Raw genomic sequence first — 13,358 nt, forward strand, 5'->3', positions numbered from 1 at the left:
GCACCAAGTCAGTGGTCAGTGAGTGTGTCTATCTGTAAAACTCTATATAACATTAGAACAAACCCAAATAAACATAAAGTCAGTGGTCAGTGAGTGTGTCTACCTGTAAAACTCTATATAACATTAGAATAAACCCAAATAAACATAGTCAGCGGTCAGTGAGTGTGTCTACCTGTAAAACTATATAACATTAAAATAAACCCAAATAAACATAAAGACAGTGGTCAGTGAGTGTGTCTATCTGTAAAACTCTATATAACATTAGAATAAACCCAAATGAACAGAAAGTCAGTGGTCAGTGAGTGTGTCTACCTGTAAAACTCTATATAACATTAGAATAAACCCAAATAAACATAACGTCAGTAGTCAGGTGTCTACCTGTAAATTTACCTCTATATAACCTTAGAACATACCCATACATGAGATGTTGGTTAGAAGAACACAGGTTTGGGTGCTTTGAGCTTAAAGATATTGAAAAAGTGTCTTGGTTGATTGAGTATGTTTGGGGCGAGGGGGGACACTGGGCACATCAGATGTGTCCAGCGGAGCTCTCCTTAACAGCTGCTGAAACACCACATGAGAGCGCAATACACCAGATTTCAGCCTGTAGATGAAAGGACAAAGAACATCACTCCTTCACTTTGAAAACCACACTGGCTTGAAGTGTATCCTGAAGCTCATGGATGGAAGATGGTAGAAACCAGAGAACATCTGCAGTAGAAGTTGCACTTCTTGAACACTTCTTCTTCTTTTTTTTCATAGCTTCTCAAATGTTTATTCACCAGTATGCCTGTATCTGAAATATCAGCCCCAGATCAGAGAGGAAAAGCACCCCCTCCTCCTCATCCTCCTCCTCCCAACATTTACCCCAGGGGGCTCTGACTGCCCTCACCACATTAAGCCCCTCCCACACTTGAACCGAGCATTCGCATGCACTTAAAAAAAAGACCAAACAGAAGTCAACGAAAGCTTCATTATGGACAAATAAAAACAGTGGCCGCCAAGCATGAGTGTGGAGAGGGACGGTGCACTTTGGAAATGGGATCTGTTTTGGGAAACGTGCGTGAGACCAAGCTTGTTGAGGTGCCTTCAGGGTTGAACAAGTTGGTAGTGGAAGTTCTCTGGTCCATACTTTGTGAGCTGAAGTTGAAGCAAGCTGGGCGAGAAGACATGCTTTCAGGTCGGGAGGCGACTTTGCTCCAAGGTATCTAGTCTTTACGCTTCTGCTTAGTTGCTGGTTTTGCCCCGGTTGTGTCGTGCGCTTTTTTTGTTGTTGGCCCCCATGCGTTCTGGGAAGTACGCGTGGTTAAATGGGGGAGCCTGTGGCGGCGTCCGGGCGTTTTGAGGAACCACGACGATCAGCTGAGGAGCATTTATCAATGAACTGAAGAAAAAAAGGAGGGAAATAAAGTTAAAAAAGGAGGGAGAGAGAAAAAGTGAGTGAGTCAGTGAGTGAGTGTGGGGGAGGACAGACAAACGCAATGGCAGGGAAGGAGGCAGAGAGCAAAAACGCGGCTGTTTATCGTTCTGTCTCTTTCAAAAAGCTGGAAAGCTGGAACGTAAATAAGAGCGAGGACCAACAACCCCACCACCACCACCACCACCACCAACCCCAACCCCAACCCCACAAATCAGAGGATTTCGAAAGCGCAGCCCTTCCCCCTCAGGCTGCAGAGACAGCAGGCGAAAAAGCACAGCCCTCGGACACGCCGAGTGTTGCTGTGGCAAGAAAAGTTTCCAAAATCTCAGCAGCCAGCCTCCCAACCGCAGAGCTAAAGACAGGCTCCAGTCTCACGGTGCGCCTGCTCTCAGAGAAGTTCAGTTCTAGCACAGTGGTGGCCAGGAGCTCTGCTTCACCCAGGATAAGATCCGCAGATGATCTGCCTTCACAGGACACTGGATGTTTACCTGAGCCCCCTCCAGCTGACCCCCTGACAAAGGATCACCAGAAATCCCACTCTGCTCAGGAGTCTGTGTCTGGCTCCGATTCGGACCGAGGTCCAAGGCGGAGGGCTCGAAAGACTCTAGGTGGCACGCTCCCAGGTAAGCAAGGTCCTTCTGAAATCTCTGGCAACTTTAAGCATGACCCCTTACGTTCAGAAGATGATGTTTTTGTCTTAGGGGCTCCAGCCTACAAGTCTCATCGCAGGTATCGCTCTTCGTACGGCGAAGCAGTGCATGTTGACTCAAACTGGCCGAGCGTTACAAAAATCCGAGAGCTGTTCGGGGACGGGCACAGAAAGCAGCACAGGTCCACGTCGGACGCGGAGGACCTGAAATCTGTTGCCAATCACCTTCACCAGTACTTGGGCTGGAAGGACGGGAGCACGTCTTCCTCAGACAGAAGCGACTTGCAGCAAAGAGGAGCCTGGCAGGATGCGAACAGCTCAGATTATGGCACCGACGGGCTGTCTGCGGACCTGCTAAGCCGCAAGGAGAAACCGTGTCACTCTGCTTTTAGCCCTGAAACTTGTTCCCACGATGATCTTAGCTGGGTGACGGAGCGAAAGCAGTCTTCGGAGAGCGACAGAAGTGGCAGAGAGGGAGCCGAGAACTGCCCGGGACGAGGGGACCGTGACCCCAGGCCCGCTCCCCCGACCCCCCCACCTCGAAGCAGCTCGGCTGCTCTCAGGTCCCATTCGTGTGCTTACCGCAAGCAGCTGCAGGAGCAGAGGCAGAGGGCAAAGCAGCCACCGGATAGTTTGCATTCCTCACATAGCTCCTCAAAACCACACACAGGCCCTTCCGTGGCAGTGGAAGCGGCCAACGCTCGTGGCAGAGTGAGCTCCGGGGAGGAGGAGGAGGACGAGGAGGACGAGGAGTCTGGAAGGCAGACTGGTAGAAACTTTCACTCGTTTGTCCGCAGCAATGGAGGAATTGGCATTGGCACCCAGCTGTCCCGGAACAACAAGCATGGCGCCTGGACAAAGCCACTGCGAAGGTCCTCGGGCAGCGAGGAAGATAGTCCTGCAGGTTTAGCTCATCACGGCAGGGACGTTAGACGTCGCTCTTTGAGGAAAAAGAAGAAAAGCAGCTTCAGTAGAGACAATGGGGAGTCCGACGACAGCGATGAGCAGCCTGTGATGACGGAGCACCTGGAGCGCCACCAGCTGTCCTGCGATTCCCAAATGGAGGGTCACAAGCCTGAAGGTTTCCGGTCTAGGCCCAGTTTTGGTAGCCAGTCGTGGGAGCGAGGGCACCCAGCTCAAGGTTCCTCTGTGGTTCAGGACAGCTACAGACGCTTGTATAAAGCATCCGAAGGCCAAGTTGGTGCCAGCCATGTCCCACTCGTGTCACGGGTGTCGAAAGTAACCATCCCCTCTTTTTTAATAAGTCCCCTGGGGTCGCGGAGTAGCAGCAGATATTCCAGCACGGAGACCCTGAAGGAAGAGGATCAGCCATCTAACGTTTCCAATGCTTCGTCTTCTGTCCTGAGCAAAACCTATCACGGCAATGCCACTATGTACCGCTCCCCTAGCTTTGGCCACGGAGACAACTTTTCTCGCGCGCCTGTCCGAGTCCGGCCCAGGCTAGTGCCTGGATTAAACCCGGGGGAAAATGTCCCTGGTGCGACAGACAACAGGGTACACCGTCGCTCTGTCGTGAGCGAGAAGGAAAAGGACAGAATATCTATGTCAAATCCTGATATTGCCTCGGATACTCTCTCACTGTTGAGCTACCTGAAAACAGATTTGTCCGGGCTGAGAATAAAGAGGAGAGAACGAGATGGGGAGGAAGGGCTGAATTATGGCTTTCAAGGTGTTCATGGCACGTCAGCTATGTATAAAATGGGCTCAAGAACACCAGGGTTGAACACCAGAAGGCCCTCGCTGAAAGATCTCACCGCCACTTTGAGGAGGGCCAAATCCTTTACTTACTCCGAGAAGCCTTTAGGACGGCACTGTTCTGGCAGTGGGGCAGCTGTGAGGAGTTCATCTGAGCAAAGATTGGACTGCGAAGGGGATGGAGATCGAGTAGTGGTCTCTGATCGAGAGGTGGAGAGTGATGATTGTAGAGCCGGCTACGGCTATGAAGAGCCAATGCCGACCCCCCTACAGGATCGCTATGTTCAAGAAGCGAGACAGGTTATAAGAGATATTTGCAACATGAGTGCTGGTAAGGACGATGACGATGAGGATGATGAAGGTTTCAAAGGAAAAGAGAGCTCCGTTCTGGAGGAAGATGGCAAAGAAGGAGATAAAAGGAAGCAACAGGAGAAGGCGGCTGGGCAGCATGTTGATGCTGAATGCAAAAAACAGGCTGATGGAGAAAGTGGAAAATGCTTACTGAGAGGAAATTCCGAGGAGAACGTGTTCTGTGATAAGTTGCTGGACGAGCTCTCTGGACATGAGTCCAGTCTGACAGATGAAGGAATAGTCACAGAGCCGGAGGCTGGAGGGCTGTCCTCTGGCACAGACATACTGGGCCAGACGCTCACTGTTTGGAATCAGTCTGGACTGTATGAGGAAAAGTCGGCTGACATGACGCCGGAGAAGTCTCTCTCCCCTCCGGCTCCTTCGGTTAGAACGGAATATGAAGCGGTAGCCATAGGAGGAGACGTAAACGTCAGTAAAAACATCAACCAGGTGGCTTTAGAGGCTCCCCCGACTCCCAGCGCTCTCCGAAGACGGAGGAAATTCTCTTCAGCTGGCAACAATGGCTCGGACTCCAGCAATGGAAGCAACGGGGAGTCCAATGGGGAGTCTGCTTACCGCTCTCTCAGCGATCCCATGCCCCGACGTCGCTCAGTTACAGAGGACGCCGGTAATGGCTTCTCTGTGGACAGCAATTTGCTCGGTTCCCTGTCTCTGAACTCCAAAGTGGGGGTTGGAGCGGACTCCTCCGCAGCAGATCTGTCTGAATGTACCGGCAGTGCGGCCAGTGACCTCTCTGTTTGTAGCGACACTCTTAGAGATTACAGCACTGTGATCCAGAGCATCGTGCATGAGCCTGGTGCTATGGACAAGCTCACTGACGAGAAAGCGAGCGGAAAAGTAGTGAAGAAGAAAAGTTTCAGCGACCCGAGCAGGCGCGGAGAACTGGCCGCTCCAACCCTGGAGGTCCAGAAACATCCGAACGAACCCATCAACGAATCGGAGCAGCCCATCCCACCTTCCAGCAGCGAGCCCATCTTGTCGGAGCAAAGAGACGAGCTGTGGGAGCTGAACAGTGAGCAGCGACACCCTTATTCCAGCCGGAGGCCCCGGTCTCAATCGGAGCATGTTCTGCCTTCTCATCTGGACCGCAACAGAAACACTAAAGCGGACAGCGATGGGTTCTCCTTCGACCCGAAGCTGGCCCAAGTGTTGTCACCTTGCATAAGTCGCCGCAGCTACAAGAAACGCTCTCACCGCGTCACCCATCAGCATTCCTACGACGAAGGGGACCAGATTGAAGAGCAGCTGGAGGACCAGTCCCTTGAAGATCGTCTGGATGACCCTGCGTCCTCTGTCCTGCCTCAGCTCCCAGCACCTAAAATCAGGCCGAAACACGTGCGCCATGCGAGCGAACCGGCCACTTTCGTGCCCATTACACCCACCTCCACCCAAGACCAGCAAGGGAGCACCTTTAAGACCCTTGAACACAAACACAATCAGGCTGAGGGAACCCCATCCCTTGAGGACGTGACCGAACAGTACATCTTGGCCTTGAACCCACCCGAAGGGTCTTCGGATGCTGGGGCTTCTGCCGAGGAGGCCGCTACTGAGGGTACCAGATCTATTCCTGCAACCCCGACCACCGCCAGTGGACCCACTCTGCAGAGGAAGTCCAGCGTGGATCTGACCCCAGCCCCACTCAAAGCCAAGCCTCGAGTGGTAAGCGTGATGTTTTCCTCCCTTATGTGCTAGCAGGTGTGTAATGTGGCGGTACGTGTCTGAATGTGTGCATTCGTGCTTGCCTGTGTTTCTCTCTCTCTCTCTCTCGCTCTCTCTCGCTCTCTGTGTAATTCAGGGCAGGGCCTTAAACTGAAACAGCCGCTCAAGTGTGCTGGCTCGGTTGAAGCTTCTAAATTGAGGGTGAAGTGGGGCCTGAGTTGTTTTGCATAGCTCCTAATGTTCGTTTTAATTAGATGGAGCCTCTCTGTAATGGTGTGCTGGACTGTTTCAGACCAAAGATAGGGCTGCGAAATCTTTCTGAAGAAATCTTGGAAAGCCTTTGTGTGTGTGTGTGTGTGTGTGTGTGTGTGTGTGTGTGTGTGTGTGTGTGTGTGTGTGTGTGTGAGAGTTGCGTGTCTGAGTGGATGTCCATGTGTGCACACATGTCTTAAGAATCTCCATTCATGAATCATTTGATGTGTTGTTGCCTCAGATTCCAGTGAAGTGGATTTATGGCCTGAGATTTGTTTTCCTCTGCGAGTGACTGCAGGAGCACATCCAAACAGTGTTTCTAGGAAAAACGACGGGTTCTTATTGGCCCACCGTTTTTTCCTTTCTACTCTTTTAGAAAGCTTTAACTTTACTTTAAGGTTCGCCAGGATCTGTGTGCATGTTTATGAGCACTCGGCTGTTTGAAAAGTAGTGTTCCTTGCGTTCCTTCGTGGCATGTTGAAGAGATTCGTGTATCTCTTTCTGAAAGCTCCAGTTGCTGCGCTGACCTTAGTGGCTGAAACAGCATCCATATATTTCTTATTTTAAAGTGCAGTGTAGTTTTGTTGTATGTAGATTGAGATTTATTTGCATTTCGTCCCAGTAGTGTGTATCCTGAACCCACTTTAGCGCCGCTGCTATTTTTTTATAAGGCCAGATTAGGACTCGCTGTCCTGTAGTGCACCTTTTATGGCTGTGTATTTTCTCCAGATTTTTGTTAATGCTGGGCTGTCTTGGGTTCTTTGTGGTTTGTTGAGTTTCAGGCCGCTGTTTGGGTCTTGTTGATGCCCGCTGGCTGATTAAGTGATGGGTGCAAAGGAGTTCACATGATTGACAGTGTCCAACATTCCTGGGACATCATTCTTTTTATTATGAAACACGCACAGCAAGGAAAATGCCTTCCTGGCTTTCAGCTTGGATAATTCAGTGTAATTTCAGCCATCATCCAATGTCTCTCACACTCTCTTTCTCTCTCTCTGTTCTTCTGAGACGTACATTATGAAGCATAAATTGAATTAATTTTTTAAGAGAATAGCCTGAGGCCCTGCTCTACACTCTGAAGTCCAGCGTCATATATCTAAACAAAGATATAGCTATAGGTTGGACTTTGGCCATTTTATCAGAAACGGCTCAGTAGTAAGCAATAGTATCCCAGATGCACCTCTGTTACACCAGGTCTGTGCTGAGAAGCACCACCTATGTTAGATCTAGCCTGGAGTGGTTTAATGGTGGTCCCTGTCCACTGATCAGTGGGGTAGAGGGGACACCTGCCTGCTGACGGGGAAACTATATAAAAACATCAGCCAATATACATTCATAATAGCCTGAGAATATTAAATCATAAAGTATCGGCATGTCGGAATTAATCTTCAACTCTTCTGGGAAGGCTTTCACACAATGCTGTGCGGAGGATTTGATTGCATTCAACCCTGCAGGAGCATAATTGAGGTCGGGTACTGATGTTGGAGGATTAGTTCTGCCACTCCGACTCATCCCGAAGGTATTAGCTGGAGCTCCGTCCCTCCAGAACCCCACAGCCCAATGCTGAAGGGCTTTATACCCCACTAGCCCACACTTGGCCTTGGGCATGGTGACCTTAGGGTCATGTGCAGTATACAGGCTACGTAGATTATACAAACCGTGTGATGCCTGTGTGTGAATTGACTAATTACAGGTGTCTGGATACTTTTGGACCTATGGTGTACCTGTCAGACTGTGATCTCATAACCTGGTCATGATGTTGGTGTTAAAGGCCAAGGTGAAGGTCGTCATTAAAAACTCCCCTAAGGGCAGAAGAAGCAGACACTTGGTGTTGTGTTTTCGTGACCACAAAACCAGGGCGTGTGTTTGACCAGAGCACCCTGTTTTTACCATTACTGCTCTGTGTGTGTGTAAGGGAGAGCGAGCGAGAGAGAGTAAGGAAGGTGGGGTGCAGAGACCTGCTGGCTAAGCATTCCTCAAGGAGAGTGTGACGCAAGGGAACAGCATGCACACCCAAACACGCTTCAGAGCACATGTGGCTAAGCGGTGTGAGGGGCACACCCTCAGCCTGGGTGGGAGGAGTGAGTGAAGATGGCCTTTTATGTCAGAAGTTTGGTGTTTGCCTGAAAAAAACTTGAGGAGGACTGCGGGAGCAGAGTGAAAGCTACAGATCTCTCAATACAGAAATATCACAAATACGTATCCATTAAAATCACTGTATTGTAATCTACAAAGTTTTGGAATATGGCTAGAGATAGTGTGAGTCCACATAGAGGTGGGTAATATGATGAGTTTTCATTATTATCATAAGTAATTTATATTACAGTACATTACATTATATTTTCTGATCATATTGTTAATCTGGATGGAAAGTTTTGGCAAATATACCCAATTTGTCTCTCATCCGAGCTGTGCGGGATCAGCCAAGACATGTCTGGGGGCCAAATTCAATAGTTACCCAGGGTTTTCTTTCTAGAAATCCTCCAGGTCCGGGTCTTTGTTGAATTGCTTAACTGCATAAGTAACAGCAGCAGGCTGCCTGACTAGGTGCTTTATACACCTGTGGCAATGGGACTGAATTCAGAGATTTAAGGTGTGTCCCTATATATAAGATTTCCACATAATACCAACCAAGATGTGTTATGGTTCTATTTCGGCCTTTCGCTGAATGCTGTGAGGAGGATTTGGTTGCATTCAACCCCACGAGAGCATATAATGAGGTCAGGTAGTGATTTTAGAGGATTAGTTCTGCCACTCCAACTCATCCCGAAGGTATGGGATGGAGGTCCGTCCCTACAGAACCCCACAGCCCAATGCTGGAGGGCGTAAACCCCACACTTGGCCTTGAGCATGGTGACCTTGGAGTCATGTGCTGTGTAGATTATACAAACTGTGTGATGCCTGTGTCTGAATTTACTGATTACAGGTGTCTGGATACTGGATACGTCCCTATATATGAGATTTCAACACACACAACGATGTGTTACGGTTCTATTATTTTGGCATTTTGCTAAACCTCAGAGTGTGCCTGTGTGTCCAAAAATGCATCTGGCTTGTTTGGATGTTTCTGTGAAACCCTCTTACTCTTATGAAGGTTGTATGTGTGCAGGTGTCGCTGCACAGTGGAATAGTGCACCACCGCTCCAGAGTCTGTTAAATATTCCCGAAGATCTGTTGTCCCTACAGAAATCCAGCTTAGAAGTGGCGTTCCTAACAACACAGAACTTTGGCCTACAGGTTTTTATAGATCTGCTCCTATTAAACAAACCTGACTTTGACTCAGGTTATCTGGCTTTCTGAGGAACCCTGCTGTGTCTGATTTTAAGTGCGCTGTTCCGATGCCTCTTTTCCTTTCCCATGCTTGCCGAGAATTGACGCCGGTGTGTTAAGCTCTCTGAAGAATGGTGTTTACGATCTGTGTATTTTACAGTGTTTACAGGCGTCATAATGTCATGATTTACTGCTGTTTGCTAAGTGAGTGCCCTTGTTTGTGTATGTGCACGCAACTATGTGTGTGTGTCTGTTTTCATGTGTGTCTGAGTGTGCCTCTGGAGCCTGGGCCAGCTCCTTTGACACTGGCAGTGTGGAGTGATCCTTCACAGACAGGAAGCCAGGGAACAGAAACAGGAAGTTGTTGTGGTTACTAATGTGCTTGATGATTTGCAGGGCGGGCGCTGGGAGCGACTGTTTGGAAATAGAGTGCCAGGCTGGAGACAGCCAAGTGCAGTCTTCTTATGACCCCTCCTTCACCCCAAGCGTTTAACTGACCCACCAGTACAGACTGTAACTGATCTTCAAAGGGCCGGTGTTATGGAAATCGGAATCCTACACTAATTGGCTTTTCTAGCAATCCTGCGAGCAGCTCTCTCTGAAAGTTTCTTTGATCTTTCAGACCTAAACGTTACCTCCACTATTGCTTTTAGCTGCCGTTTCATAATTACATCATTAATTTAAAGGTAATCTCACAGGTCTGCGTATTCTTAGAAAAAGCGATTGGAGTGATGGCCTCTTCTTTATATTACACTCGTCCTCCGCCTCTGTTTTTATACCAAAAGATTAATAAGTAAATGTGTAAATTAAGGGCATTAATATTTTTCAAATCAGTCAGTTTATCATCTTATTTAAGCAAAACGTCCGTCCAGACTGTTTTCAAAGCATATTTTAAGATGCTATTGAAATCCACCACTATTCTACCAGGGCTGCTTGCATATCTGGAACTGTCTGCTGTTCTAAACCCACTGTGTGATGTACAGTAACCTGCTGGCGGTGATTAGCTAGTACATTGCTGTAGTAAATTTCACAGTCTGCACACTGTACATTTAATTACAGTACCTATAAAATACTGTCATTTTTATGACCTTCATAATGACAGCACTGTAGCTGTTATTACAGCAATAATTACAGCACTATTTGCTGTCACAGCAAATATTAGACCACTTTAAAGGCCATTACTTTATTCGTTTTTAACATTGTGAATTAAGAACTGTAATTTCAATATAATAATAAATTGTTATAGCCAGCAAGAGAAAATCGAGTCAAATGCTTCACCAATTGAAGCTAGCTAGTGTACCAACACGTATAGCTAGCTAGCTTTATACACAAGCACACACACACACACACACACACACACACACAAACGTTTATCCGGTAATGTTACTCCTACACCAAACTGAAATCAACTAAAACGTCACCAGATAACAAATTCTATAAAAAATTTCATAAACAAATGGTTCATTTTGGTAATGTGTAGCTAGCATAGCGTAGCTATGCAGCACCATAACATGGCCGGAGAGAGAGTCAAATTTCTTAGTTCCTTATTACGCTTTACTCGGATAAATTGAGGGAACTAAGGCTTTATTTGAGCTTTTAGTTTACTAGCTACATCTTCACACACTGACTGTTTTACCAGCTGGAAAATATGAGCTGAAAACGTTTGTAACGGCTAGTAACGTTAGCGTTCTGAGGTAAAAGACCGCTAGAATATGCCTGTTTCTCTAAAAGTCTGGGTCTGGCCTTTCTCAGTGTACATTTCAGCTACGTGTCGTCTAACTTACTGTAGCATTCGGTGTTTCTGAACGGTTAAGGAGGATATAAAGACGTCCGTCTCTCTGTGTGACAATAAAAACTAGTATCGGAGTTGGAAATAATGGAAAACTACCATTAGCACAGATGGGTTATTGTTCAAACTGCAAGAAAATTTGCTTGGAATTGCAGTATTGTGAATTATTTATTACAATATTTATCGTATCGTGATAAGGTTTGTTATCGTGATGCACAGTATGCCTTTCTAAGCAAATTGAGGATCTTGTTAGTACCTAATTAGCACTAATCAACAGCATGTTTCAATACAAACAGTGTAATTAGTAGGGATGCACCGATCCCACTCTTTCTTTAACGATACCAATACCAGATTTACCGATATCTGCTGATCCAGAGTACCGAAACCGATACCAACTCTGACTCGATAGATGGCTATAAATCCTGATAGTTATAGTGTTCCACTTTTTATAGGTTGTACGTTTTTATATCTTATCCCAAATAAGATATGATGAGCTTGAAAGAACATCATTTACTGGTTGAGAAAGTGCATATTTGAAAAGAGCTATGAAATAATAAAAATTGCCAAGCGTGCAAGTATTAATGCATAATCTGGGTAAGCTTGACCAAACAGCTTTTAACAGTTTTTTTTAACTTCGTATTTTTAGTTGTTTTAAAGTACGTAAAAAATATATTCTATGTAAAAAAAAAAAAAGAAAAAAAAGAAATAAAAGTGTGTGTAAGTGCCAATATGGTATCGAAGTTATCATAGTAGATGTCCAGCAGATGTTGAATAAAAATCAGTGTATCTGTATAAGAATCTGTCGCTACTGATGAATTTAGTCTGTGATTACATCACATGTATCATGATAAATATTGTGTCAAAATTTTATTATGAAACATTTTATTGTGAAATAGTATTTTTACCATATAACCCAGCCCAACCTGCCACAGAATTTTGACCCCATAAGGTGTATAAAACATATATAATAAATATATCAAAAAAAAAAAAGAGAGAGAGGTGCTTTGATGCCCCTCTGGCTCGGGTTGCTGGATTGCGTCTTTGCCGGGATTAAAGGCTCAGCCTGAGTGAGGACCTGCGTCTGCTGTCTGCCTGTGTTTGGATGGATGGCCGTCTCAGAGAGGACAAAGTCCTGTGCAGCCTGACCAGAACTGACATAGTTTATGAAGCAGTATTGTGTTCTAGACGTTTACAATACTGATACTTTGTAAATCTTGCATGCTTCTGTTTACTTCAGCAATGTGAAATGTGAGGTTTTGGAGATCTGGCAGGTGTGAGTTGCTAAAGGGAATGGTCAGACTGCTGAGCCTTGCTTTAGAATAACCTACAGATTCAAGGAAATGACACCATCCTAGAAGAATGAATGAATATGGTAATGCAGGCTATGCAGCATTGTTATTGAAACAGAACTTTCTAATAGGGCCAGTATCCTACACCCCGGTGTCTACTTAAAACAATGTAGTGGATTAAAAAATTATGATGATGATGATGATGATAATAATAATAATAATAATAATAATAATAATAATAATAATATTAATATATTTATACTTGAACTATTTTTGAAATTATTTTCCAATCAAATTTTCCCTCAAAATTAAACTCATTTTTATAGCAAGTGCGTTTTGTGGTTATCACAGTTTGTGTTGCGCTAAATTTCATTTTGTGATTAGTCTTAATGATTTTTATAGCTAGTCATGATTAGTTAGGTTTAGTATTAATTTTGATTAGCCACTGTTGTAGCTAGGCTGGGATTAGCCGCAGTTTTGTAGCCAGGCTGGGATTAGCCGCAGTTTTGTAGCCAGGCTGGGATTAGCCGCAGTTTTGCAGCTAGGCTCGGATTATATCGGATTATGATAGTCATGATCAATATGTTTTATTTGCCTTTAAGAATGATCTATATAAATGTTGTTGTTGTTTGTTTGTTTGTTTTTTCCCCCTGATTTAACTTAATTTGTAGATTGTTGGTTTTGTAGTCATATGTTATTGCTGGTAGAGATTAATGTTTGGATAGTCACGATTGATGGATAATTAATATTAACAAACTTTTTTTTTAGTGTGTGGCATTCACAAACTTTTATTTTTTATTTATTTTTTTATTTTTTTACCTAGTTTCTAATACTTTTGTAGAAAGCTGTGATTAATCACGTTTATAGTCACAATTGACAGTTTTTAGTAGCTGCCTGTGATTTAAAATAATAAAAAAGGTTTTGGAAAAATATGAAGCAATG

At 45.6% G+C, this 13,358-nt stretch overlaps 1 protein-coding gene across 1 annotated transcript in view; it reads left to right on the forward strand.

Moving 5' to 3' along the window:
* Positions 1-941: 941 nt before the first annotated feature.
* LOC140574684 (rho guanine nucleotide exchange factor 17-like) overlaps positions 942-13,358 on the forward strand; it is a 115,161-nt gene continuing 102,744 nt past the window's right edge. The window contains exon 1 of the mRNA XM_072694578.1: positions 942-5,816. Coding sequence (XP_072550679.1) covers positions 1,482-5,816 — 4,335 coding nt within the window. The 5' untranslated portion in view covers positions 942-1,481. The remainder of the gene's footprint in view (positions 5,817-13,358) is intronic.

Source organism: Salminus brasiliensis, chromosome 13 (genome assembly GCF_030463535.1).
Source record: "Salminus brasiliensis chromosome 13, fSalBra1.hap2, whole genome shotgun sequence".
In the NCBI taxonomy this organism is placed as follows: Eukaryota; Metazoa; Chordata; class Actinopteri; order Characiformes; family Bryconidae; genus Salminus; species Salminus brasiliensis.